The 23,938-nt window shown below is 46.9% G+C and overlaps 1 protein-coding gene across 3 annotated transcripts in view; it reads right to left on the bottom strand.

Moving 5' to 3' along the window:
* The window catches only part of MGAT5 (alpha-1,6-mannosylglycoprotein 6-beta-N-acetylglucosaminyltransferase), a 245,542-nt gene that overhangs the window by 112,747 nt on the left and 108,857 nt on the right, over positions 1-23,938 (bottom strand). For all 3 annotated transcript variants that reach the window (XM_054043734.1, XM_054043735.1, XM_054043736.1), the window contains exon 4: positions 1,438-1,514. In XM_054043734.1, the coding sequence (XP_053899709.1) occupies positions 1,438-1,514 (77 nt within the window). The remainder of the gene's footprint in view (positions 1-1,437; positions 1,515-23,938) is intronic.

A 23,938-nucleotide genomic window follows, 5' to 3' on the forward strand; every position in this document is an offset into this window, starting at 1 on the left:
ATCAGAACTCAATTTGGGAGGGGGGAAAGCTATGTCAAGAGATGAAACAGACTAAATTCAGTAGTGTCAGAAGCTGTGGAAACTGTACAGCAGACTATAAAAAATGAGTTGACTATCTCTTTTAAGCCACTAATGCCAGGTCACTACACTCGGTCACCATGGATGACTATATTAAGCACTAACTGGAAGCCAGATAAGAACAGAGATCAAAGACTGAATGGAGACTTGCATACTCTCTCCAGAGCAAGATTGAGGCATGTTGGTGGCATGACGTGGCTTACATTGGCTCTGAACATGTTGCACTTATTCTGTGCTCAAACAGATCACTTCAGTTCCCAGTGCTGTGAGTCTGGCATCTTTACACAAGCAAAGAATTCATTTAAAAAAAAAATCTTTTAACTAAGAACTACCTAGAATTAGTTGTCCTGGGAAAGTCATCAGAAAAAGTAACCAAAAATAAATTGTTCTTCAGGATTATAAATTAGCAATTTAGCATTCAAATGACATCAATTACTCAGCAGTTTTGCAACCAGTTTGTCCATGTTGTTCAAAACTGAAGTCACCGAGATCATATAGGCCAAGGAGAGTTTGATTTTTTTTCAAAGTGAATTTTAAATATCAATATTTATTTCCAAGTACTTTTACTGATTTAGTAGAAATTTTTTTTTTAAATCTCAGATTCCAAGTATATAATCAAAATATATATCACATCTGAAACAGTTTCAGAAACAAATTTTAATATTTCAGAATCATTCATTTTTATGAATTAATAAGCAAGAGGAATTTACATTTTTTAAATCACTAATCAGTTTCATTGGCCATTCAAGTTGCACTTTTTTTTTTTTAAACGAAAAAAATTCTACCAGAAAATATGTATTACTGAAATTTTTCAATGTTTTGGGGTTGAGTAAGAAATTGACAGTTTTGAGCATTTGATAATTAATATATATATATATATAGCCAACAAGGTAGGCACTTCAGAGATGTGGCAAGGACCTTGGCCCAATCTATAGTTCTGGTTGTGCACAGAGTTCAATGGGATTATTCACGTGTATATGATTATTCACATACCTAAACTTGTGTAGGACTGGGGCCTAAATATTTCTGAATTTCATCTGATGTGCAAACTATTAAGGGGCAGAATATTAAGATGCACAGCAAGCCTCCCAAATACTACGGGTCTCTAACTGGCATTTTATCCCATGCCTTAACAAGGGATATCATCCATTTTCTTCCAGCAGCAATATTACAATGGCTTCACGTAAGGAGTGCCATAATAGCATGTAATCTTCTATACTTGTCTTCTGTGAATTCTGGTCGTTAATCTCAATTGCTTATATCTATAAATCTACAACTGTTTCAGCAATGGCCTCTTTCAACAGATGGGAATTTAAAAACATAACATGTACAGAGATATTAACAGAAGACCACACTTACCTTTATTTTGCCCTCGCAGTGAGGGAAGCCATCCATAGGAGGCAATTCACACTGTTCCTGGGCTCCATTAATGAGATCTGAAGAGAACAAACAACAGAACATTAATATTCATTTACACTTTTGGCAGACATACTAAAGCCATCCCTTTGAACTTCTGAACCACCATCCAAACTCACTAAAGAAAGGTTTTAGAGTGGTGGCTGTGTTAGTCTGTATTAGCAAAAACAATGTGGAGTCCTTGTGGCACCTTGGAGACTAAAATTTATTTGGGCATAAGCTTTCGTGGGCTACAACCCACTTCATCAGATGCATGGAGTGAAAAAAACAGTAAGCAGAATATATATTATAGCACATGAAAAGATGGGAGTTGCCATCTTTTATATATTCTGCTTACTGTTTTTTTCACTCCATGCATTTGATGAAGTGGGTTTTAGCCCACGAAAGCTTATGCCCAAATAAATTTGCTAGTCTCTAAGGTGCCACAAGGACTCCTCGTTGTTTTCACTAAAGAAAGAATATTGTAGTCTCTGTGGCAGCAGTAAATGGATAAACTGCAAGTTTTGGTGTCAATAAAAATAATGTTGATGCACAAAGTAATTTTTAAAACTCCTGTTTAATTTTAAACTAAGTAAGCACCTTTCAAAATAATATTTGGACAATAGCATGGGTCTGATCTGGAAGCCCTTACACAGGCAAGTAGTCTCACTGAAATCCATACGTATGATTCGCCTCCCACACCAGTGACAAGAGTATCTCCACTGAGCTCAGTGGAGTTAAGCTGGTGGTAAGAGGACAATTAGGCCTAACAGGACTTTTTGAATGGTTAAAGGATCAGCTCCTATGCTTAAACAGTGCAGTGGATGCTGCTGGAGCTCAGTAATTAGTAGTAATGAACAGCAGAAAGTTTGGTACGGAATTAAATTGTTTTTTAGGTTACAACAATGGAGAAATTTTTTTTTTTACAAGATGGTACTTGGCAGTCAAAAGAGTACCATTAAGGCAACTTTGGAGCCACATACAGAGTGCGGAGTGGGGTGGGGTGGGGGAGAACAGAGCCAGTGCAACCCATTAGGCGACCTAGGTGGTCGCCTAGGGCACTAGCATTTGGGGGGCGGCATTTCGGGTCCTTCAGCGGCGGCCAGATCTTCGGCCGCCCCGGTCGTCGTTGGCATTTAGGCGGAGGGAGCTGGGGCAGGGGGACGCGGGGAGGGCCGCCTGCACCAAGTAAGGGGGTGGGGCGGCACACAGGGGAACCGCTCCCCACCCCAGCTCACCTCTGCTCCGCCTCCTCCCCTGAGCACGCCGCCCCGCTCCTGCTTCTCTCCCTCCCAGGCTTGTGGCACCAAACAGCTGACTGGCACCACAAGCCTGGGAGGGAGGAGAAGTGGAGCAGCGATGACATGCTCGGAGAGGAAGCGGAGAGAGATGAGCTGGGGTGGGGAGCTGCCGCACGACTCCCCGGGCCAGGGGGAGCTGCCGCGAGCGGGGGGGCGCCTCAGGGCGGAGGGGAGAAGCTGCTGCTGCTGCGGGGGGGAGGGGGTAGAGGGGGAGAGTCACCTTAGTGCGGAGAGCTGCCACAGGGCTCGGGGAGGGGGAGGGGACGCAAGGTGGAAGTTTCGCCTAGGGCGCGAAACATCCTTGCACCCTCCCGGGGGGGGGGGGGAGGGGGAGGGAGGGAAGGGTGGGGAGAGGAAGGGGACAGTGGCAGGGCTGATACAGCCAGCTTGGGGCCAGGGGGGAGAGCCTGGGGCTTGTTCTGACACTCACTGTCCTTTCCCAGCCACTTATTTCTGTCCCTGAGCAAACAAGGAGAGCAGCAAAAGAGGAGCAGCTCTGGCTGCCTGCTCAGCTGTTGCCCCAGTATTGTCCACTGTAGCTGCTAGAAGACACATGCCTGCAGTCTTCCCCCAGCTCAGCCAGATGTGACATCTCAGCTGAGCTGTTGGATGCATGATATGGCTGCCAAATGCATGAGTGTCACTTAGGGTATGTCTACACTACGAAATTAGGTCGAATTTATAGAAGCCGGTTTTATAGAAATCGGTTGTATACAGCCGACTGTGTGTGTCCCCACATAAAATGCTCTAAGTGCATTAAGTCGGTGGACCGCATCCACAGTACCGAGGCTAGCGTCGACTTCCGGAGCATTGCACTGTGGGTAGCTATCCCACAGTTCCCGCAGTCTCCGCCGCCCATTGGAATTCTGGGTTGAGATCCCAATGCCTGAATGATGCAAAACAGTGTCGCGGGGGGTTCTGGGTACATGTCATCAGGCACCTCCCCGTCCGTCAGAGCAAGGGCAGACAATCAATTCGCGCCTTTTTACCTGGGTTACCTGTGCAGACAACATACCACGCCAAGCATGGAGCCCGCTCAGCTCAACTCAACATCACCATATGTCCTCTGGGTGCCGGCAGACGTGGTACTGCATTGCTACACAGCAGCAGCTAGTTGCCTTTTGGCAGTTGATGGTGCAGTATGACTGGTAGCCTTCATCGGCGATCTGGGTGCTGGCAGACGTGGAGCTGCACTGCACACAACAGCAGCCCCTTGCCTTTTGGTAGAAGATGGTATATTATGACTGGTATCCATCATTGTACTGCAGTGGCTGTCAATCATGGGCACCTGGGCAGACATGCTCAGTCCTATCGAACTGTCTTGACGATGATGGCTATCAGTCGTAGTATGCTATTTTCTGCCAAGCACCTAGTATTTTCTGCCAAGCACCCAGAAGATGCAGAGGGCTATCAGTCATGCAGCACCGTCGTCTGCCAGCTTAAGATGTAAAAAATAGATTTGTTCTGTATTCATTTGCTTCCCCCTCCCTCCGTGAAATCAACGGCCTGCTAAACCCAGGGTTTTGGGTTCAATCTTTGGGGGGGGTGGGGGGCATTCTGTGTGACAGTTGTTTGTGTTTCTCCCTGATGCACAGCCACCTTTGTTGATTTTAATTCCCTGTACCTCTACGCCATGTTGTCACTCGCCCCTCTCTCCCTCCATCCGTCAGATACTAGTTTCGCGCCTTTTTTCAGACCAGACGCCATAGCACTGGGATCATGGAGCCCGCTCAGATCACCGCGGCAATTATGAGCACTATGAACACCACGCGCATTGTCCTGGAGTATATGCAGAGCCAGGACATGCCAAAGCAAAACCAGGACCAGCCGAGGAGGCGATTGCAGCGTGGCGACGAGAGTGATGAGGAAATTGACATGGACATAGACCTCTCACAAGGCACAGGCCCCAGCAATGTGCAAATCATAGTGTTACTGGGGCAGGTTCATGCCGTGGAATGCCATGGGCCCAGGAAACAAGCACAGACTGGTGGGACCGCATCGTGCTGCAGGTGTGGGACGATTCCCAGTGGCTGCGAAACTTTTGCATGCATAAGGGCACTTTCATGGAACTTTGTGACTTGCTTTCCCCTGCCCTGAAGCACCAAAATACCAGGATGAGAGCAGCCCTCACAGTTGAGAAGCAAGTGGCGATCGCCCTGTGGAAGCTTGCAACGCCAGACAGCTACCGGTCAGTCGGGAATCAATTTGGAGTGGGCAAATCTACGGTGGGGCTGCTGTGATTCAAGTTGCCACGGCAATGAAAGACCTGGTGATATCAAGGGTAGTGACTCTGGGAAACGTGCAGACCATAGTGGATGGCTTTGCTGCAGTGGGATTCCCAAACTGTGGTGGGGCGATAGACGGAACCCATATCCCTATCTTGGCACCGGAGCACCAAGCCACCAAGTACATAAACCGCAAGGGGTACTTTTCAATGCTGCTGCAAGCCCTGGTGGATCACAAGGGACGTTTCACCAACATCAACATGGGATGGCCGGGAAAGGTACATGATACTCGTTTCATCAGGCACTCTGGTCTGTTTCGAAAGCTGGAGGAAGGGACTTTCTTCCCGGACCAGAAAATAACCGTTGGGGATGTTGAAATGCCTATAGTTATCCTTGGGGACCCAGCCTACCCCTTAATGCCATGGCTCATGAAGCCATACACAGGCAGCCTGGACAGGAGTCAGGACCTGTTCAACTACAGGCTGAGCAAGTGCCAAATGGTGGTGGAATGTGCATTTGGACGTTTAAAAGAGCGCTGCTGCAGCTTACTGATTCGCTCAGACCTCAGCGAAAAGAATATCCCCATTGTTATTGCTGCTTGCTGTGCGCTCCACAATATCTGTGAGAGTAAGGGGGAGACATTTATGGCGGGATGGGAGGTTGAGGCACATCGCCTGGCCGCTGATTACGCCTAGCCAGACACCAGGGCGGTTAGAAGAGCACAGCAGGGTACAGTGCGCATCAGAGAAGCTTTGAAAACGAGTTTTGTGACTGGCCAGGCTACGGTGTGAAACTTCTGTTTGTTTCTCCTTGATGAACCCTCCGCCCCATCCCCCCACCCGCTTCACTCTACTTCCCTGTAAACCAACCACCCTCCCCTCCCCTCCCCCTTCGAGCACCGCTTGCAGAGGCAATAAAGTCATTGTTACTTCACATTCATGCATTCTTTATTAATTCATCACACAACTAGGGGGATAATTGCCAAGGTAGCCTGGGATGGGTGGGGGAGGAGGGATGGAAAAGGACACACTGCAGTTTAAAACTAACTCTTTTTGAAGGCCAGCCTTCTGATGCTCGGGCAATCATCTGGGGTGGAATGACTGAGTGGCCGGAGGCCCCCCCACCGTGTTCTTGGGCATCTGGGTGAGGAGGCTATGGAACTTGGGGAGGAGGGCTGTTGGTTACACAGGGGCTGTAGCGGCGGTCTCTGCTCCCGCTGCCTTTCCAGCAGCTCAACCATACGCTGGAGCATATCAGTTTGATGCTCCAGCAGCCGGAGCATCGACTCTTGCCTAATGTCTGCAAGCTGATGCCACCTATCATCTTCAGCCCGCCACTTGCTCTGGTCATCCCGCGATTCAACCCGCCACCTCTCCTCTCATTCATACTGTGCTTTTCTGTAGTCTGACATTGATTGCCTCCACGCATTCTGCTGTGCTCTTTCAGCGTGGGAGGACATCTGGAGCTCCGGGAACATGTCATCCCGAGTCCGCCGTTTTCTTCTAATCTTCACTAGCCTCTGTGAAAGAGAAACATTTGCAGCTGGTGGTGGTGAAGGGAGAGGTGGTTAAAAAAGACACATTTTAGAGAACAATGGGTACACTCTTTCACGTTAAATTTTGCTGTTCACATTACACAGCACATGTGCTTTCGTTACAAGGTCGCATTTTTCCTCTTATAGTGAGGGCCTGCCGGTTTGGTGTGAGAGATCACTCACGCAGTGCCAGGCAACAGATTTCGGCTTGCAGGCAGCCATGGTAAGCCACAGTCTTTTGGCTTTTTTAACCTTAACATATGGGAATGGTTTCAAACAATAGCACCCTCATTTCCCATACCAAGCACCCATTGGGTTGGCCATTTAAAATGGGTTTGCAATGTAAAAGGAGGGGCTGCGGTACCTGGGTTAACATGCAGCACAAACCCAACCCCCCCCCCCCCCCACACACACACACAATTCTCTGGGATGATCACTTCACCCCTACCCCCCACCGCGTGGCTAACAGCGGGGAACATTTCTGTTCAGCCGAGCAGGAACTGGCACCTCTGAATGTCCCCTTAATAAAATCGCCCCATTTCAACCAGGTGATCGTGAACGTTATCACTCTCCTGAGGATAACAAAGAGCGATAAGGAATGGATGTTGTCTGCATGCCAGCAAACACTGAGACCATACGCTGCCATGCTTTGTTATGCAATGATTACAGACTACGTGCTACTGGCCTGGCATCGTAAAGTGTCCTACCATGGCGGACGGGATAAGGCAGCCCTCCCCAGAAACCTTTTGCAAAGGCTTTGGGAGTACATGAAGGAGAGCTTTCTGGAGATGTCCCTGGAGGATTTCCGCTCCATCCCCATACACGTTAACCGACTTTTCCAGTAGCTGTACTGGCCGCGATTGCCAGGGCAAATTAATCATTAATCATTAAACACGCTTGCTTTTAAACCATGTGTAATATTTACAAAGGTACACTCACCAGAGGTCCCCTGTGTGCCCTCAGGGTCTGGGAGCACGCCTTGGGTGAGTTCGGGGGTTACTGGCTCCAGGTCCAGGGTGATAAACATATCCTGGCTGTTGGGGAAACCGGTTTCTCCGCTTCCTTGCTGCTGTGAGCTATCTACATTATCTTCATCCTCCTCTTCCTCGTATCCCGAACCCTCTTCCCTGTGTGTTTCTCCAGTGACAGAGTCATAGCACACGGTTGGGGTAGTGGTGGCTGCACCCCCTAGCATGGCATGCAGGTCCGCATAGAAGTGGCATGTTTGCGGCTCTGCCCCGGACCTTCCGTTTGCCTCTCTGGCTTTGTGGTAGGCTTGCCTTAGCTCCTTAATTTTCACGCGGCACTGCTGTGCATCCCTGTTATCGCCTCTGTCCTTCATGGCCTTGGAGACCTTTTCTAATATTTTGCCATTTCGTTTACTGCTATGGAGTTCAGCTAGCACTGATTCATCTCTCCATAGGGCGAGCAGATCCCGTACCTCCCGTTCGGTCCATGCTGGAGCTCTTTTGCGATCCTGGGACTCCATCACGATTACCTGTGCTGATGAGCTCTGCATGGTCACCTGTGCTCTCCACGCTGGGCAAACAGGAAATGAAACTCAAACGTTCGCGGGGCTTTTCCTGTCTACCTGGTCAGTGCATCTGAGTTGAGAGTGCTGTCCAGAGCGGTCACAATGAAGCACTGTGGGATAGCTCCCGGAGGCCAATAATGTTGAATTCCGTCCACACTACCCCAATTCCGACCCGCCAAGGCCGATTTTATCGCTAATCCCCTCGTCGGAGGTGGAGTAAAGAAACCGGTTTAAAGGGTCCCTTAAGTCGAAAGAAAGAGCTTTGCCCTGTGAATGTGTCCAGGCTTAATTCGATTTAACGCTGCTAAAGTCGACCTAAACTCGTAGTGTAGACCAGGCCTTAGATATGTGCCACGTGGCAGCCCTGTCAATGCTGATATGAAGTACTCAAATATCTTTCAGACACAGCAGTGGTTTCCTAACCATCCAACAGTAGCTGTGATCAGAATAAGAACCTTGTAGAAGCCTATAACTCCCTTCCAACAAACTTTCATTATCATCTCATTCGTATCACTTCCTCTCAGGGGGGAGGTGGGAAATGGATCAGCATTCACGTAGCACTCCCTATCAGTACCTGGCCCAGGGAAGCTAATGATCCAACCAGAGGACCAAATTCGCTGATGAGTCCTGGCCATATGAGGCACGTTGCGCATAAGCTATGAAGACGACTCCCCCTCTCTACTGAAACTCTGTAGTAATACCAACAGAAAGTACGTTCACACAATAATAAAAGCCAACAGAAGCATTCAAACCACAAAGCCACATACAACCAGACACACCCATATGTAAAAAATGAGGCAAGTTTCTGTAATATGTCCGTCAGTCTTCCCTATACTTCCTGTTTTGTCTGTCATTTGCACTGTATTGTCCTGTCTTTTAATGGTTGTTTTTTGAAGCACATAACATCTGAGCGCGCTGTAAAATAATACACACATGCAATTGTATGTATTTCTTTAGTACCTTTTATCTCCAAGAACTATACACGAACAGGGGTGGCTTAACTATGGGGAGGGATAGCTCAGTGGTTTGAGTAGGGGGGAGGGATGGCTCAGAGGTTTGAGCATTGGCCTGCTAAACCCAGGGTTGTGAGTTCAATCCTTGAGGGAGCCACTTAGGGATCTGGGGCAAAATCAGTACTTGGGCCTGCTAGTGAAGGCAGGGGGCTGGACTCGATGACCTTTCAAGGCCCCTTCCAGTTCTAGGAGATAATAAATAAATAAATGAATGGAACTATCCTAACTAGTCACCTGTGGGGTGGAACACAGCAACTACTGAGCAGGGAACAGCAATTTTATCCAGCAGTTTGAGACAGAAGACTAAGAAAATAATCTCTCTTATTTGAGATGAGGTCCACAGATCCATGATGTTACTGAGTCTCTGCTATATACAACCTAGGAGGCAGACCAGAGCCGCCAATCAATAGAGGAAGGGCAGCTCCACCTTTGAAAAGCTCTTGAGATATATGCACAGTAAAGGAAGTCCACTGTATATTGGCAAGGAATCTTAAACTAAGCGTTAAGACTAAATAGTAGCAATCCTTCTGCAGAACAAGGAATTAAATGAAAAACAAATTGAGTACCAACACTGCTCTACAGCCAAAATGCTTCTGAAATAAATGAAGTCAAACTTTACTAATTCTGGGTCACTGAGAACCAAAATGATGCTTAAAATTGTTGATTGGCTCTAGTTTTCAAGATATGCTATTGGGTCAGTATATACGACCCTTGACTTGGGAATGGCGGAGGATAAGTGAGTTATAAAGGGAAGGGATCTCAATTTAAACCAGAAATGACTAAAATACATCTTTGACTGGATCTATGAATAAATCTATGACTGGGTTTGGACAGTACTTGCTTTTTAGGCAAAACAATGAATGATGCAATCTGAAGCTGGTATTGCGTCATACATGATATGAATTGCATCCTGTTATTCCTAGAAGTCATGGATGATGCAATCATAACAAAGCTTACATCACTCTGATGAACAAATTGCCCTATATCAGCTCTAGAAATCATACAGTGTCGTGCTCTCTTATTTGTCAGTGTTTGATTTTGCGAAGGGACACATTTCTGTTTAGCCAAAGTGAGCAGAGATGCCTCGTACTTCTGTGAACAGTGCAGATAACTTCTGCTATGTTTGTGGTGAAGTGACTTTTGCATCACAAAAGCGCAGTATAACCACTATGGTTAAGAAAGCCTATCGCCTTTATTTTGGCTGCAAAATTGGAGATCAGGACAAGAGGTGGGCCACACGCATACGCTGCAACACTTGTGCAACAAATCTTCGCCAGTGGTTGAACAGGAAAAGGAAATCTATGCCTTTTGCAGTGCCAATGATTTGGAGAGAGCCAACAGATCATACTAGCAATTGTTACTTCTGCATGGTGCCTCCAGTTGGGAAAGGTGTGTCAAAGAAGAAAAAGTGGACTGTGCATTATCCAAACATTCCATCAGCTATACGCCCAGTACCCCACGGAGGAGGACTGCCGGTTCCAGATGCACCAGAATCATTCTCACTTGAGTCAGACAAGGAAGAGGATGAAACTTCTGGTCCTGAACCATCAATGTCACAGGGCCCACATTTTCTCCCATCCTCCTCCTCTGAACCACACCTTATAACACAAGGTGAACTGAATGACCTTGTCAGGGATTTGGAACTACCCAAGAGTAAGGCAGAGCTGTTGGGCTCCAGACTACAGCAGTGGAATCTCCTGGCAGGTGATGTTAGGGTTTCCATGTTCCGTGACCGTCAAAAGAATCTTGTCCCATTCTTCTTCATGGAAGGTGATCTTGTAGCCTGCAACAACATCCATGGTGTGATGGCAGCCCTCAACATCGTTCACGATCCAGATGAGTGGAGACTGTTCATTGATTCATCGAAGAAGAGTCTTAAAGCTGTTTTACTGCATAATGGCAATGTTTTGCCATCAATTCCAGTTGGTCATGCAGTCCATATGAAGGAAACCTATGACAATATGAAACAACTTTTGAGGTGCATAAACTATGACCAACATCAGTGGCAGCTTTGTGGCGATTTGAAGGTTGTTGCTCTCTTGCTTGGTCTGCATACTGGATACACAAAGTACTGCTGTTTTCTCTGCGAATGGGATAGTCGTGCAAGAGATTCCCACCACATCAAGAAAGATTGGCCACTCCGACAGTCATTGGAGCCTGGGAGGAAAAGTGTTCAGCATCCACCACTTGTTGAATCAAGGAAGATTTTGTTACCACCCTTACACATCAAAGCTGGGTCTGATGAAGAACTTTGTCAAGGCCATTGACAAAACACAAGCAGCTTTCAAGTACCTCCGTGGAAAATTTCCAAGGTTAAGTGAAGCTAAGATAAAGGAAGGTGTCTTTGTTGGTCCTCAGATTCGTGAACTTCTTCGAGATGATGCATTTGACCATGCACTGCGTGGCAAGGAAAAGACGGCATGGAAAGCCTTCCAGTTAGTGGCAATAAATTTTCTCGGAAACAACAAGACAGACAACTACAGGTTGCTGGTGGAAAACCTCCTCAAGGCATACAAAAGCCTTGGTTGCAACATGTCACTGAAGATACATTTTTTGCACTCTCATCTAGATTTTTTTCCACCGAACTGCAGAGCAGTGAGCGACGAGCACGGCGAGCGATTTCACCAGGACATTGCAACAATGGAGAAATGCTATCAGGGCAAATGGAGCCCATCAATGCTTGCAGTCTATTGCTGGACAGTGACAAGAGATGCTCCATTTAATGAATACAAGAGACAAGCCAAGAAGCGCCGAGTAGACACTGAATAGGACTAAACTATGTACATAATAGTTTTTTGCCTTTTGTTTCATAATAAATTGTATTTATATAACCCTTCTGCTGATTTTTTAAGTGTTACATAAACAGGACAGGTGAAGTATCATGTAAAGCAACCATAAACACATGAAAAGACCTAGGTTTACAATTTATGATTAAAACTCTACTATCTACACAATATACATAGACATAAAATGTAAAAACTTTAATATCTTAGAAACAGTAGCCAGTTGTTTTAATTGTCATTGTGATGGTCCACGCCCCTAAGGTTGCGAGCAGCGTGGACTATCCGCCACTGTCCGTCAATTAGCCCTTCAATCCAGGGCAGTATGGCCTAGCAGCCAGAGTCTATGACGTCCCCTTTTCCTCAAGGAGACGCGGCTTGACGGCAGGAGTCTGTAACACAGCCCTCGGTTATCGGGCAGTAGGGCCTATCAGCCAGAGTCCAGTAAGCAACCCTCGGGTGGAGCGTAGCGTGGCCTAGCGGCCAGAGTCCAGGAAGCAACCCTCAGGTGGAGGGTAGCGTGGCCTAGCGGCCAGAGTCCAGTAGGGGGGCCCCGACCCAGGGCCCTAACCGTAGCATAGGGCTTTTCCACCAACTCAGCGGGGGGTTCCGACTGAAACACGCTGAGTTTCCCCGGGGGGGGGGGGAGAGGGAGGTACCACTCTGTCACCCTCCCTGGGTCCCTTCCTACCAGGCTCTTCGTTGGGGTCTCCCAGGAGTCGTCGGGTCCTTGATACTCGGCGGATTTGGTCGTCCCCTGGGTCTCCTCCAACCGCCAGGCCGTGGACGGCGTCTCTTCCCGGTGCAGTCAACGGCTGTGGCTGGTCCGCCGCAGGAGCTTCCCCGGCGGGTCCTTCTCCTATGGGCTCCAGCCCAGAATGAGCTGGTCTCCCTCCCTTTATACTCCTATAGCACTTGGAGCATGCCCAGTCCGCCCAGGGAGGCGGGACTTCCACTGTCAGTCCCTGGGACTTAACTCCTTCCGGGTTACGGCGGGGTAGCCTGACCCCGCCACAGTCATATTTGAATTCAGCACATCAAAATACATAATAAATAGCACATTTTATCTCTGAAGCAGATGACTTCTCAAAAATCGTAGACCAGTGCAATCAGTAATCCAGTTTTTTTCACAAATTAACAATTCATTAGGGCGGGTTGGATCTGTAGGCCTCATTATTCCAAGAAGGGAAACTTCCAGGTAAAGCATGTATACATTTTCCTAATCCAACTGAAATTGTTGTGGGACTTTAGGTAGGTTCAATATAATAACCCAAGTTAAATTTTATCTAGGATACGGTGGTTAATACATTTCCTCCTTCCAAAAACTGCCACAAGATATTTAAGGATTACAAGTGAGCAAAATATGGATTTTGTATAATCAGATAGGTATTACCTCCTACAGCATGATATATTATTGCACCAACCTGTTTAACTTTTGTCTCAAAAGGATGAGTGCCACCATCTCATATACTCAGGATGTTTTTCCTCTGTAACCAAGAGGTCCCACTTTTGATACAAGAAAGAGACTGTTTAAGATAAACAGCTTTTTACAAGTCATTTTCCATTCAGGGCCATGAGCATGTAATTTAGTGATGGAAAAATCTATATCAGAATAATGGATCACCTGAGAAGTTCTCGTTGAAGTAGTTGACAAATTATGTATTGAGAGAGATATACTGAATTTGGCTAAATTGGTGGCACTAATTAGCTTTTAAATTTTCTAAAACTACAGTCAAAATGTCAACCATTCATTCCAACCTAACGAAAGTCAAAACCTGATTCATTTAGCATTAGAGAAATAATGGAGCACAGTTTCTCTATATTTTTATAGACTGTTTTTAAGTCTTTCAAATCTTGACACACTCATATATGAGTACACTGCAGCTGGAAGTTATGATGAGTACAATATCAAAAGTGGAATGCTTTCTGGAAAAGTATTTTTCTGCAGGCAGGAAGGTTGTATTTCTTTTAGAGACACATTCCCATCTAGAATTTCAGTACTGTTACTCACTGACTAGATGTGTTTATCCAATATGCTTCTGTAGGAGATAACGTATAATACTGCCAAGCTCAAACATTCAAAATTCATGAGCCATGCCCTCACAAAATCATGAAATTTTAAAAAGTAACTTGTGTTCTATTTGTATGCTGGTGTCATAACCTTTAGTAGTCACATTTTTAAAGGTACTGTGAACCTTCAACTCCTGCAGGTTTTTTTAAGAAAGAGTTGAGAATATTTAATATTGCACAGCATTACGCACTTAAAGGAGTTAGAACTAGTTTAAGTTTAAAACTTCACAGTTTTAGATGGTCAGGATTAAGGTGGAAAATGGTCTAGCCATTCAACATATATATTTTTACAATAAACACTTCTGTTTTCAGCAAACGATGAGAAATTCTAAACAAGAGTGAATGAGTGGGAGCCTCAGAATGGTAGGACATGACTTTAGCAGCGGTGCCTTTTTTTGATAGAAGAAAAAAGGAAGAGGCAGAAAGGCAGGAGAGGAGACTTCTACACACTGTAGATATCCATTTTCCTTGTCTTTCTCAAGTCCCTGAACTCCTGCTACTGAAGCAAGAAAAGACAAAAACAACAGGAGTACTTGTGGCACCTTAGAGACTAACAAATTTGTTGGTCTCTAAGGTGCCACAAATACTCCTGTTTTTTTTGCGGATACAGACTAACACGGCTGCTACCAAGAAAAGACAGTTACCTTTCCTGTAACTGGTGTTCTTCAAGATGTGTTGCTCATGTCTATTCCACAGTAGGTGTGTGTGCTCACCACGTGCACCGGTGCTAGAAGTTTTTCCTCTAGCAGTATCCGTAGGGGACCACCCTAGTGACACCTGGAGTGGCGCCTCGTTGGCGTGGTTTAAGGGGCGCTGCATGCTCCCCCCACCCTCAGTTCCTTCTTGCCAGACAACTCCGACAGAGCGGAAGGAGGACGGGATGTGGAATAGACATGAGCAACACATCTCGAAGAACACCACACCCCCGACCAGCCAGAGCACCGGGGGGGGGAGGGGGAGGGCGGCGAGCCCGGCCACAGCTCCACTCTCCCCGACCGGTCGGAGTGCCGGGGGGAGGGCGGCGAGCCCAGCCGAGGCCCTGCTCTCCCCAGCCGGCCAGAGCGCCGGGGGAGGGCGGCGAGCCCAGCCGAGGCCCTGCTCTCCCCAGCCGGCCGGAGCATCGGGGGGAGAGCGGCAAGCCCAGCCTCGGCTCCGCTCTCCCCGACCGGCCGGAGCATCGGGGGGAGGGCGGCAAGCCCAGCCACGGCTCCGCTCTCCCCGACCGGCCGGAGCGCCGGGGGGAGGGCGGCAAGCCCAGCCACGGCTCCGCTCTCCCCGACCGGCCGGAGCGCCGGGGGGAGGGCGGCAAGCCCAGCCACGGCTCCGCTCTCCCCGACCGGCCGGAGCGCCGGGGGGAGGGCGGCAAGCCCAGCCACGGCTCCGCTCTCCCTGACCGGCCGGAGCGCCGGGGGGAGGGCGGCAAGCCCAGCCACGGCTCCGCTCTCCCCGACCAGCCACGGCTCCGCTCTCCCCGACTGGTCGGAGCGCCGGGGGGAGGGCGGTCCCGCTCTTCCCGGCTGGCCAGAGCGCCAGGGGGAGGGCGGCGAGCCCGGCCGAGGCCCCGCTCTCCCCAGCTGGGCAGAGCGCCGGGAGGAGGGTGGAGAGCCCGGCCGCAGCCCCACTCTCCCCAACCCGCCAGAGCGCCGGGGGAGGGCGGCGAACCCGCTGCGGCTTCCGCTCTCCCCGGGTGAGCGCCGCCCCCCTCCAGGTGCCGCCCCAAGCACATGCTTGGTAGGCTGGTGCCTGGAGCCGGCTCTGGTGACTTCTTATAAGCGGTCTCGTATTTTGAATGGGTGGCCTGAGTGGGAGTCTGCTGTAGCTTGAACTTAGGTTTAGCCAGAGCCGGAACATAGAGACCAAGAGTCTGGAGAGTCATGCAGGAGTCTTTCAGGCCATGTAGCTTTGTATCCGTTTGTTCTGCAAACAGAGCTTTGCCGTCAAACGGGAAGTCCTGCAGGGAAGTTTGCGCCTCGCTAGACAGCCCAGACAGCAGGAGCCAGGATGCCCTTCTCATGGACACCGTGGAGGCCATGGACTGCACGGCCGTGTCCGCTGCATCCGAAGCTGCCTGCAGGGTTGCCCTAGCAGCCGCTGTGCCTCCTCCACCAGCACTTTGAACTCCTTCCTGTCACGCTCCTGGAGGGAGTCCTCGAACTTGGGCAAGGAGCCCCACAGATTGAACTCATACTGGCCCAGGACAGCCTGGTGTTTCACCACATATAACTGCAAGCTCAAGGACGAATACATTTTTTTCTTCCAAATGAGTCCAGCCTCCTTGAATCTTTATTTTTTGGGGTAGGGGTTGGTTGGCCCTGCCGTTCCCTGTGGTTGACCGACTTGACCACCAGGGAGTTAGGAGCAGGGTGGGTGTATAAATATTCATGCCTCTTGGCAGGTACTAAATACTTGCGTTCTGCTCTCTTAGAGATGGGGGCCAATGAGGCCAGGGTTTGCCACAGGGCATTTGAAATTTTCACCACCCCTTCGTGGAGAGGCAAGGTCACCCTGCCCAGTACGAGGACAGTACATTAAACAGGGAGTCCGAGGGCTCCTCCATCTCCTCTGCTTGGTGAGTCCTTAAGTCCACCTGCGGGACGGAGGGAGGAGGAGCCGTAACTGCCTCATCCGGGGAGGGTGAGGAGGCCGGCACAGTACTTTGTGTGTCCACTGGCACCGGAGGGTCCACCACCTGGTCGGTCTCCGGGCACAGTGCCGAGGATGTACGTCCCACCAACTCCTTCCTCAGAGGTCTGGAGAGGGAGGCCGATGGTCCTTTTGAGGCTCCGGCCACCGAGTGAGCCCCTGGGGGCTGCGTCGGGGACCATGGTGCCCACTGGTACCATTGGGCCGGCCACGGTGCCTGGTGCCACAACCTGCTGTGGCACTGACTGAGCCAGCTGTTCAGCCTGGCCCATCGATAGACGACTACAAAGGGAGGCCGGGCTGACATACGACCTGCCGCTGTCCCTGGACTGGGAGGAGCGGCGGCACCGGGACTGATGCCGACCACAGGACCACGATCCCGACGTGGAGGACCGGTACCGTCAGTAACAGCTGCTCCACAATCGGCTCCGGCGGGCGGACCTGCGACGGCGAGATGCTGGTGATTGATGCCCGGGGCTGCGGAGGCGGTGCCATGGCGGGGTCCTGGAGTGGGATGACGAACGGGAACGACATGGATGTTCGTCCCGTGACCGGCTGCAATAGCCCCTCTGAGACGAGGATCTTTGGCGTCGTCTGCCTTGGTCCCGTCGGTGTTCACTCCTCGAGGCGGAGTGATGCTGAGAGTGTCGGTCAGACGGAAACCAACCAGACAGCCTGGTGCGCGTCGAGGGCGATCCATGTGGACTTTGCCCTGAATGGACATCGGACAGCAAACATCGTCAGGAACGTTCCCTCGACTGAAACCAGTACCAAGCCGGGGGTGACTGCGGAGATCCCAGCGGCAGCTTGCCACTGGAGTGCAGGGCCGACATCAGTGGTGCTCCTGGTACCGGCATGGACATAACATCCCGGGGCCGCCTGCAGGGAGGGCATCCGGACATCCGGGGAGGCCTACTCTGAATAGGCCGGGCTACTCCACTCGACTTGAGTTGGAGGCCTAGATGCCAGTGGGGTTCGAGGGCTGCCTAACATGGGTCTAGCCTCTGCCCCGGGTTTACTCTGGTGCCACAGCGAAGAAGGCCTCTTCCTAGCTTTGGTGTGCCCCGTGGATGGGGAGCGGTGCTGACTAGTCAATGTCACCGAAAGGTCACCGTGCACCAACACTGCGGTGCCCGGTGATGACTTGGAGCAGCGCGCCAGAACCGGGGTCAGCGCCGACTCTATCAGAATAGCCCAAAGCCTAATGTCCCTTTCTCTCTTTGTCCGAGGCTTAAACGACTTGTAAATCTTGCAGCAATCGCTGAGATGAGTTCCCCCAAACAGCGTAAACAGTCTGCGTGCAGATCACTCACTGGCATAGATTGCCTACAAGTGTCGCACGACTTAAAACCCGGGACACACACCAGCCCGAGCGCTCTAGCTAAACTAAACAACTAACTAACTACAGGTACCATACACTGAACAAACAAGCAGTTTTGGGGACAAGCTACAGCAAAGCTGGAGCAGAGCAGTTCCGAAGCACCTTCACTGAGGGCCAGAAGGAACTGAGGGTGAGGGGAGCGCACAGCGCCCCTTATACCGCGCCATGGAGGCGCCACTCCAGGGGTCGCTAGGGAGCTCCCCTACAGGTACTGCTAGGAGAAAAACTTCCGGCACCGGTGCACGTGGCGAGCATGCACACCTATTGTGGAATACACATGAGCAATCACTCGAAGCAGAACAGAAGGTATATAAATATCCTACAAAGATAAACACTGAAGATTACCACCACTCAATTCTTTTGAAGACTGAAAGCCATTTTAAATGGACATTCATGCAATATTCCAGGGAAGTACATGAAGAGCAAAGAAATTATGCAGTATTTTTAACTTGCCATGACAAAATGTTGTCAGCATCTATTCTGCAGAGCTCTAATTCATATTTCTGGCTACTATAACCACAAGCAGAATTAAAGCAAAGAAGTAGGCAAGCAGTGAAAATTCGTTATTATAGAATGAAAGAAATGCTAACCTAGGGCAACAGCACTGATGGTAATCGCATCTCCAGTTCCTTTCCTCTACTCCTCCTTTTTCTGCTGGCATCTTATCTGAACTGTTTGTACATCCCTAGATTTTATTTATATTTTACATTCATCTCTCGCTCTCTCAGTAGGAATTCCAACTGACTGCACAGACACCTACTGGCAAGGGCGGAAGAGACATCCTGAAGGTTGTTCTAATGCCAAAATCAGCAAACATTTGGGAGTTATTGCTTAAACAGTCTTTTTTTGTCTTCATGAACTCTATGCACTGTTTGTGCATCCCCTGCAAGAACAAAATGCCAAGATATGTTAGCTCTAAATTTAAACTACAGGAACTAATATCTTGACACTAGGGGGAAAATAAACAAATAGAAAAAGTCTGCACACAGCAACAGAAAATACTAGAGCGATGACAGGGTCTCCCATGTGAAAGTTTTGAAAGAACAGTAATTTTTAGTTAGAACAGTACAAGAAAAATAAATGGTGTATATAAAGAGCCATTTAGGTGCTCCCTCTTTGCCCTTTCCCATAATACAAAACAAGAGGAGAGGATAACACACCCCCACCCACTCCTTATTGGCTAGTTGAAAAACAATAAGAATTACTCATCTCCTGTTTCTGAGTATAAATTAATCACCTGCTGAGGTCAAGGAAGAAATACAAACATGTAGTAATGTAAAATTGTCACAGTCGAAGGACAGATACTTCTGCATCAGGCAGATGTTACATCACTGAAGGGGTATTGGGAAGCTATGTAACAAAGGTCAGGTAGAGCAGAGGAGGTCTGTTTCCATCTGTCACTTTTTTGTAGATGTCACAGCATGGCAGCAGACCAACTGTGGCCCTTGTTAAAAGCTGTCAAAGATGAGCACCCCAACTAGCTGACAGGATACCCCAGAACCATCCAGTGGGGTGTGGCCTCAGCTCTTGCCCCACAGTCACATGCCCACTGCAAGGGCTTGTGTGTTTCATACACAAAGCACAATGGTTTAAAAGGAAATAATCAGCCTTAAAAAATGTGTCATGTGAACATTTTTTATTTGCTATTAGAAACATCTATAACCACCAACTGGGTTTACAGAAAAAAATACTTTTGCTTTCCCCCCTAGTACTTTTGTGCATCTGATACGTTTATACCATTCTGTATATGTTTCATTACTGTTTCCCTGTCCACCGTCAGGTTCTCTTTTTATTTGTGTGGACCCATCACACAGTCACTGAAGGAAAAAAACACCACAAATATTGTCAAGGGAACAGGATAGTAGATGACCTAAACTTTTTAAAAATTGAGTGGATTTCAAGTTTATCATGTGTTCATTACCACATTAACCAGTATGGTTCACTGTAATACATTGGCTGTTCAAGTGTGTACAGTGGGTGCATTTAAGAAGTTCATTCCAGATTTAGAGATATTATCATTTTAGTGATACGCCTTATCCTTAAAATGGGATATGGGCAGAAATGGGTGATATCTGTAGGTGCAGAGAAAACTTTTTAAATGCAGCCATTGCACAGTTATGAGAAAGATCCAACTTGAACGGAAGTAAATTCAGAGTTAAAATGAAGATTCACACTGCTAGAGCATGTGTCACATTTGAGAACCATGATCTACGTTAGCCTACATCCGACCTACAGCAAGTAATCAAAATGGCATACACCAAAGAGAGTTTAAACCTTAATTCTGAATATTCATGCGTTTCATGGTTTAAATCAAGCCCTTCACGTTATCTTAATTTTCTTAGTTTAACTTCCTTAAAGATTTGCAATAAGTTTTTTTCTTTTTGAATGCCAGGTGGAGAGGAAGTGGCTTTCACTCAAAATTAGATGTCGTAAGTGGTCATGCAATAAAGAAAAGAAAAAACCACAAAGACAGAATTGGACATGAATAGAAATCTTATTTTCGTGCCCAGAACACTCCTCCCTATCACAGCTGTTTCATAAAGTACAGGTGATGTCAGAGTCCTGGGAATAAATTGAAAGGTTTTGGTGTACAATACTCAAAAAATGGACAGAATATTTCCCTTTGCAATTTACATGCCAGAACCATGGTAAAAATCACAGGAGGTCACAAATGTGGATAAGAGGAAAAATCATGCAGCACTTAATTTTTCTGATTCTTCCTTAGCTTAATCTTATTTGAAGCAGAAGACAGCTCTGTAAATATCTTTAGTTTACATGTAAATGCACAAAGTACCTGAAGTTCCAGATGTCAGTCCTTTGTCTTGAACAGACTGTAAAGTTAGCCCAAGCTTTCCCATTCAGTTTTGCTTAATGTTAAAGGCCTTGCACAGTAGCTGCATTGATAATCTTTCAAAACAGAAGACACTTTTTATTGGTTTGAGAAATATTTTCTGTCACTTAAGTTGGGGATGCCACTGGAACCAGTAAACTCTCTCAAAATGGAAGAAACTTTAAAAGTGTATAGTGTCATTTTTGAGGACTCCAAGCATTTTAAATTTAATTAAAAGTCAGCTGCCCTCTTTAAACTCCGATTTACAGATGTATGTCTTTGTCTGGGCCTGCAATAAAAATCAGAGTACTTGACCTACAGTACTGTGTTGCAGCCACCTTTGGGGCTGTAACTGCATGGTCCAAAGCACAACTATACTAAGGAACTAATTTTTGCTGGTCTTAATTAATCATGTAAGACAGATTTCACTGTATTTCATTAGCATTAATAACTAGCAATATATGTAGACTCTGCCTTAGAAATGGGTGAGCTCTGCAGATAATGTGCTCATAGTGGGAGCACCCATTCTCTCAGTTTTCATATTTTCCACACCATAGATAGCAATAGTGATATATATTCTAGAAACAATGCACTATTGCAAGGAATAGTACATTGAATTATGTCTATTGAATTGACTTATTTAATAAAAAGAATAGTTAAAGCCAAGTACTCTACTTAAAGAGCAAATTTGCTAAAAAAATTAATGAAAAGCAGCCATGAGACCATGGAAACAGTCATACCCGAACAAACAGCAATGATCCCTCTAAGCCTCACAAGAGTGGCCAATGCCAGATTCTTCAGAGATTATCTGAAAATCTCCACAAATTACTGTAAATTGTACAAAAAAGTTTCTTTCCGTGTCCAGCTGACAATTATTATTATACTCTGAAGCTTGAGGATCAATAGACTAACTTTTTATGCTAGTCTAAATGTTGTTATTCTGATATCCTGTGAAAATGAGTTGCACAGGTTAAATCATAACTGATGTTAGAAAGTATTTCCTTTTGACATATTTCATTTTATTGAGTGTTTTCTTGTTCTTGTATTATTACTAGGAAACAGTAACAGGAACTTCTGGTTGGCCTTCTCTACTCTATTTTGTATATACCTCTAACTCTTTCTTATTCTTCTCAGTTATTAACCAAATAGTCCTATTTTTAATTTAATTTATGAGCCCTCTCTGTCCTCCTTCAAGCCTCATTTCTGATGCCCTTCTCTGAACTGTTTCTATTTCTGTTCCGAAGTTGGCAGTCATATGACTAAAGCTGAATATTACATTCAAGTTGAGGCTCCATCAGTATAATGATATTATAATTTTTCTCTAGTATCATCCCTTTTTAAATACAGCCTCTTAAGTCACATTTTCTTCCATATCTGAAAAGGTTTCTTTAAAGAAAGATTTACAGCTTGATCTGAAAGCACTATCAGGAATAGCAGCAAAAGTTAAGAGTTAAAAACATTTCAAAATGTGAACATCTTTTCTAACACTTCAGAAACTTCAATTGCAAAGCATTAGTATGATTTTAGAAAGACTAAACTTTTTCAGTACTGGTCCCCCCTCATCACACCTGCTGTGCTGCCATCTTCCATTAACATACTACTGAATTCAGTTCAATGTTAGGAGAGTTCAAGTAGCAGTCAAGTAGCTAATCAAAATGCAGCCCAAGGGACCATTTGCAGCTCCCTTCAGCATTTCCATACAGAACCACAAGGCTACCCTGAAAAATCAAGTTTGCAATTGTCTGAATCTCTTTGATTCTATTAATTCCCTGTATCAGGTAGAATGAAAGGAGGCAAGCAGAATACGAAATAGAAATGGCTGTTTTGTATCAAAGAAAATGCAGAATAAGAGGACTATAGGCCAAACAACTAGACCATGGGAAGGTCATGACAGTGGGCTGAACTTTGGGCAATAAACACACACACAAAATCAGTCCACGCAACATGTTACTCTGAGAAAGCAGTAGTCTAGAGACTTGATTCACAAATTGCTATGTGGTCTAATATGTCAAAGATCCAAATATGGGGTCCTACTTTGGCCCATCAGAACAAATTTTTTTATTGAGATTTTTTTTAAGTTACACATGGAGAATTTGTTGCAAGTACCATCTAGCCTGACTAAGTTCCAACTAGAATCCTTCTTTGATACTAGATGAGCAAGGTGATATATAATACAAGCATGAACTAGCATTATTCCTTTAGGAATTATGCAGAATTCAATTTATAACATAGCCCTCATTAACAGAATAATTCAACTTAATGAGCACTGGATTTGCTTTGCATCAGATAAATAGTCAAAAAGATAAAGATTTTTCCTTTTAAAAGGAGAAAGGCAGAAGAGTCATTCTTGAAGATTATCATCTTCACAAACTAAAAATCTGTTAGATATATATCAGAGTTCATTTGAAAGGTAGCCATGCAAGCAATTAGCTGGTTATGAAGTCCTTCTAGTGCATTCTCTCTCTGTCTCTCTCTCTCTCTCTCATGTATCAGTCTAACTTCTGCAGAAAAACCACACAGGAATATTAACTCAGCCACTACCATCCTAGTTTGCTTCCTCATAGCCACGTTAAAACCGGCCTGCAGCGTTGCAGACTTGTCAACCTGCCTTACTACAGTATATACAAAGAATGGCAGATGCCTGACGGACAGCCAAGCATCATCAGGAGGGGTTTTAAAGGAGTAACTTGTTTGCATGAGGATCGGTTCATAATAGGAAAAACAAAACTGGATGAAACCAACACTACAAGACAAGAAGGAAACACAATATTAAAAAAAGAAAGAGGGAGGGAGAGAATAAAAAGATGTTTTGAAAGATTGTTCAACACTAACCCCCCTAGCCCTCCATATCTGCACCCCACCCCACTGAACCTCAACCCCTGCACCCAGAGCTGCCCTGCACCAGACCCCCTGTCTCCGGACCTCCACCCCTGCACCCAGAAAACCATCCACTGAGCTCCCTGCACTCAAAACCCCACCCTGATGCCCCACTCCCTGCAACAGCCTGAGCCCCCACATCCAGACCCCCACACCACTGACCCCCAACTAACTGCACCCAGATCCCCACCCCACCAAGCCCCACTCCCCCAGCACCCAGAACCCTCCACTGAGACCCCCACACCCAGACCCCTCCGCTTAGCCTCAACCACCTTCA

The sequence above is a fragment of the Malaclemys terrapin genome, chromosome 11 (genome assembly GCF_027887155.1).
Source record: "Malaclemys terrapin pileata isolate rMalTer1 chromosome 11, rMalTer1.hap1, whole genome shotgun sequence".
Lineage (NCBI taxonomy): Eukaryota > Metazoa > Chordata > Testudines > Emydidae > Malaclemys > Malaclemys terrapin.